Source organism: Gossypium hirsutum, chromosome D13, assembly GCF_007990345.1.
Source record: "Gossypium hirsutum isolate 1008001.06 chromosome D13, Gossypium_hirsutum_v2.1, whole genome shotgun sequence".
In the NCBI taxonomy this organism is placed as follows: domain Eukaryota; kingdom Viridiplantae; phylum Streptophyta; class Magnoliopsida; order Malvales; family Malvaceae; genus Gossypium; species Gossypium hirsutum.
Genome location: NC_053449.1, coordinates 51382935 through 51388072, shown reverse-complemented (window position 1 = coordinate 51388072; position 5138 = coordinate 51382935). Strand labels below are relative to the sequence as shown.

General features: G+C 32.8%; 1 protein-coding gene across 1 annotated transcript; it reads left to right on the top strand.

The window, feature by feature from the left end:
- The first annotated feature begins 572 nt into the window (after nucleotides 1–572).
- LOC107918778 (uncharacterized) lies at nucleotides 573–4016 on the top strand. The gene is made up of 6 exons (XM_016848359.2): nucleotides 573–911; nucleotides 1451–1515; nucleotides 1630–1659; nucleotides 1757–2657; nucleotides 2913–3182; nucleotides 3619–4016. Exons 1-6 carry the CDS (start codon nucleotides 873–875, stop codon nucleotides 3685–3687), a joined length of 1374 nt encoding a protein of 457 aa, XP_016703848.1. The 5' UTR covers nucleotides 573–872; the 3' UTR covers nucleotides 3688–4016.
- Nucleotides 4017–5138: the final 1122 nt, after the last annotated feature.

Sequence of the window (5138 nt, the reverse complement as noted above, 5' to 3'; positions counted from 1 at the left end):
TAGATACGAAAACCTAATGATATATAAAATTGAGTATATTAGGTAGAGCTTGAAATTTTTTAGAAGTCAGAATTAAATTATATATTTTTATAATAATAAAAATATAAATTTATCATTTTAATAGTTTATATATTTATACTTTTTAAAGGGTAAAATTAAATTTTTAACATTTTTAAAGTGGTGAAAGTATAATTTTACTATTATTAATTTAAAATTTTATATATTATATAAAAGATCTAAATTAAAAATTTACTATTTTAAGGAGCATGGCTCGGAGCCTCTACTTGAGTAGGTATATGTTTGAAACAAATATATTCAGTATTTTCGAATTTTTTTCAAGAATAACATTTTAATCTCAGTGATAAGACTTCAAAGAGAGTTTTAAATAGTCAAAGTTTTGTCATTCATGTGAAGAAAGGTGACCATCAGGTAACGGTAGTGAACTTCTCTCCAACATTTTTAAAATCTCTCAACGGTCGAATTATATTAGAGATGGCTAACGCGCTGTCCCATAACCAAAACAACATCATTAAATTATAAAACCTTAATGTCTCAAAATCAAATCCTCACCCTCCAATCTTTTCAAATCTCAATCCAACGGCCATAAATCAACCATAAATAAATTTCTTAAAATTCTCACATGGTGATTCGAGAAACGGCAGCGTTTCTGCACTCTCTGTCTCTCTCTTTGCATTCTTTTGCTATAACAGAGAAGAACCCAAAGAGCCAAATCCCCCAAAGAGAAATGGAAAATTTAGAGCCTTTAAATCACCTTTGTTTCATAACTATTTGATTCCAAATAAAAAACCCAGTTTTTTAAACGAAGGATTTTCGACATTAAAAGGAGATTCAAGAACAGAGGAAAAAAGAAAATGGCTTTGAAGAATCAGAAAGATCACTGGGCATTTCTGGTAATACATTAAAACCCTTCATTTTGATTCTTCTTGGGTTTTATTGGTTTTAATTAAAGCATTTGTTTTCTTTGTGATTGGAAACATTTTACATGTTGTTTTCTTGTTGCTATTTTACATTTACATTTTGTTTATTTAATTTGTTTATGTATATTATATTTATTTTAATTTCTAGGTTTTGTTTTTCTTGTGGTTTTAAGCTAGTTATATTCTTGGTTCATAATGGCTTTTTAGGTTTATTTGGATTGGTGAAATGAGATACCTTGATTAACGGAAAAGGGTTTGTTTGTTTGCTAAGAAAATGTAGGAAACAAGAAAAGAAAAGAAAATATCTTAAACAATGTTAGATTTTAATAAATTTTCCATATCAGAATATGCAAATGAAATTGTAAGTTTCCATGGACTGAAATGATATCCGGTTTTATGAATTATCGTCATGTTTTTCTCGGTAATGAATCTGTTTCTGATTCTCAACCACATTTCCTTTTGTCCACTCACTGGAATAATAAATTTTATTATTTTTTGATTGAAATATGTAGGAAGAAATTGAAGCACCAATGTGGGTGGATCTTATTTCAGAAACAAACCTCAGTAGCCAAGACATGTCAGTTTCACTCCAAATTATTATGACTTTTCTAAGTAATTTATTTGATAAATATACATGTTAATAACTTCATTAAAATTCTATTTATACAGTTTTTTTTTTTTTTTTTTGCAGTGATGACAAATGGTTTCGAACAAGTCATTTGTAAGCATCTTTCTATTACTCAATTACTGTTTTGTAGCTGAGCTATTAGAGTCAATGACATAAGGTTAGATTAAATAAAGTTAATGTGAGTTTTCAGGTTCCACCAATGCTCTTCTAGCCAGTTAAAATCGGCGTTTTTGTGTTCCGGTGAGGAAGGGGTAACCTTAGAGTTGGACTTGGTAGGAGCATATTCACCAACACTTCCACAGTCGGTTTTGAGATCAAGAGGAAAGGACTTCAGGAGCAAGAAATGGAAGGGGAACTGTTGTGATGTCTCATTGAATAAGATAGAGTCAATGAAGGTTTTGAAGGGGAAGTCTTTAGTGTATGGTGAGGGCATTAAACCTGAACTTAGCTTTATAAACTCGAAAGGGACATCTAGATCTAAAACAAATATGGTTTCTGAAATAACTGAGAATGCCAAAGGAAAAAATGTCAAACCTGTGTCTAATCGAGGGGGTCCAGAAAGGAGTTTGAGTCCTGTGGTAGATAAGTCGGGTGAAACGAATGGTAGAAGCACAGTTACCTCTGAGAGCATTCAACAGCAGCGGCAGCAGCAGCAGCAGCGGCGGCAGAAGTTCTTTGAGGTATCAAGTCGAGGTTTCGGTCAAACAAGTGAGCTTTTAACATCAGTGAGGAGTAGTCTCAGAAAAAGTTGTATTACAAGGCCAGCATCAAGGGTGGAGATTAATGCTGATAGGAGTCATAGGATGGAATCAAGAGACAGTAGATCTTCCTCTGGCAAGTCTAGTGTGGGATCATCTTCATATTCTGGCTATGAAGCTAAGAGGTCAACTGTTTCTTGGATAAAGAGGAAAGAAAAAACCCCAGATAGCAGAAATGTGGCACGATTGACTGAAGCTGCCAAGACCAAAGTGAAACCTTCCAACATGTGCAAGAAATCAAATGTTAGAGGTAAGGAAGGGGAACGTAATTCTAGGACAGGTGGATTAGTAACTGTTCCAAAGAAAACTTGGGAGGAAGCCGTAAAATCAAAGGTATGCAGCACTTGGTACATGTGTCTGTATTTGAGCTTTCAGTTCACAACAATCCAAGTTTTGAGCATAGACTTAATATGGGAAGAAAACATAGAGTTTGCATATCTGAGCTTTATTTGGATTGATTTTCTGTATCTGATGTGGAATCCTTCTCAACTGGTTTATAGGTGTGAAGTTACTTTAAGATGAAAACTAAACCATATATCGAAAATCATATCATGTTGAAGAACCCAAGATTGGTGTAACTTTTTGCAGGCTAATTCTCAGACTCATCGCTCCAAACTTTCACTGCTACACAAAGTCAACGAACAGAAGCCGCTTGCTGATGCTAGAAAAGCTAGTGAGAAGGTGGGAGTTGGCAACAAAGTGAGAGATGCTGGGAAAGAAAATAATGCAGGGGAAATTCCTCTGAGCCAGAAATGCAGCGGAAAAGGCAAGGCTGCTGAAGGCATGGTTGCGGGTAGAAAAGGGGCAACTCAGAGTACATCTGCGAAGGGTGGCAAAACTGGAATGGTTGTTCCTAAGGTACTTTCTTGGTTGCCAATGATATGGTTACATGTTATGATTTTCATCAGTTCTTCTATATTGGCCCATCTATACTCATCAATGGTATATTATTTTAGCCTTTGTAGCCTAATTAAACAAATGTTTTGACATAAAAGAGGGGACTGAAATGCCTCCAGGACATCTGATCATTCAAACTTGTTGAGACCTCCACTCATAAGTATTGGATTATAATTTGACAATTTTAACCATCCTATAGGTTGTGTATCTTATATGATTTATGTAATAATTGCAAAGTAAATACTAACAGAATTTAAAAGAAACCCCGTGCCACTAACTTAAAATTTAAAGTAGAATTGACTGTAATTTCCTTAGCAGTTGGCTCATGACCGGCTTTTGTGCCATTGTTATCTTATCAAGTATCTGATTTTATGTATATGATATTTTTTTCCGACAGGGAAGAGTTGTTAATCAAAGGGAAGGGAAGAATCCCACTAATTCGATTCCGAAGGTCCATTTTCGATGAGGGAAGAGGTCTGTATATAGTGTAATTTGTTACCTCTTGAAATCATGGGAGCATGGATACCCCTCTGTGCCACATTTTGGTGGTAAATTTTGATTCTCATGGCTTATGTGAATATACATTTTCACAGGCCATAATTTTGTATGCAGCTCCTAGCAATTCATGAACCCTCTCCAAATCTCTCTTTCACTCTCTTGGTTTTTTATATAAGCTTTGAGCTACGTTTCTGGAATTTCAGTGGAACTTGAATGAATCTGAATATATATAATGATGAATCTCAAGTAATAAGATTTGTTAACTATAAGAAGAAGAAAATCAGCATTCTGCCTGCTTGATTAATGTGTCAGACTTGAGTATGTTCAATTTTGCCCGTGTACGTTAAATTTTCTTTTCATTATTTTCATGTATTTAGAGAATTATTGAACGTATTTTCATATTCATATTTGAATTAACATTGAATGCGAGTGTTAGATAGGAGTACTTCGAGAAAATTAAAGAGGTGGAGCATCATAGGGTTGGGTACCACACAAAAAGGGTTAGCACAATGTAGGCAAAACATTTCTCTGGTCATGAAATCCCAAGAAATAGTCAAGGGCAAGCTTTCTGTTACCCCGAACTAGGTGAGTTTTTATGACTGGAACATTATATTTCATACTTGAAGTTTGATCCTAATACACCTGTAATTCATTGGCTTTGAACTGCACAAAGTAGAAAGAAAGTTGGAAATGAAGAAAAAAGAACCTGGAGAGAAAAATAGAAATATAATATATATATATTTCCTTTTACTGGTGTATTTGGTACCAAAGAAACATAAAGAGTTTAAATATAGGAGTTCGCACATATATATAATATTTGAGTTGAAAAATTGAGGGTAACAATATGAAAATCTTTTAAAAAATTCATAATATTGTAAGGTGAATAGTTAACTCTAATTTTTTTTCATTTTCTCCTTTTATTATTTTTATTTGAAATGCATTAGAATGAAAAATGAACACTTTTTCTATTCTTTATTCTCATTGCACACTCAAAATTTATTTTCTTTTCATTCTTTTATTCTCTTTTTACATCCTTTCATTTTTGCCACTCAACCAAACACATTCTAAAATAACATTGGAAATTCAGATTTTAAAATTAATAATTTTCAAAATCATGAATCTTTTAAATGATTATTTATTGATGAATTTAAATAAATATAGATATTTACGAAATAACTGCGCATAGCTTATCAAATAAATTTTTTCATACTTAGATTTGAGAATAAATATTAGATATGAGTATTTATTGGACACAAGTATATTTCTAAACTCATATCTAAATATATATTGATCCTTGTTTTGGATATGAAAAAATTTTAAAACTCGTGGCCAACATTTATTCATTAATGGGCCTACAGAATGCAGAGGGTTAGTTACTGGACTCGCTCTAATAGATACATTGATAAATAAAACAAATAA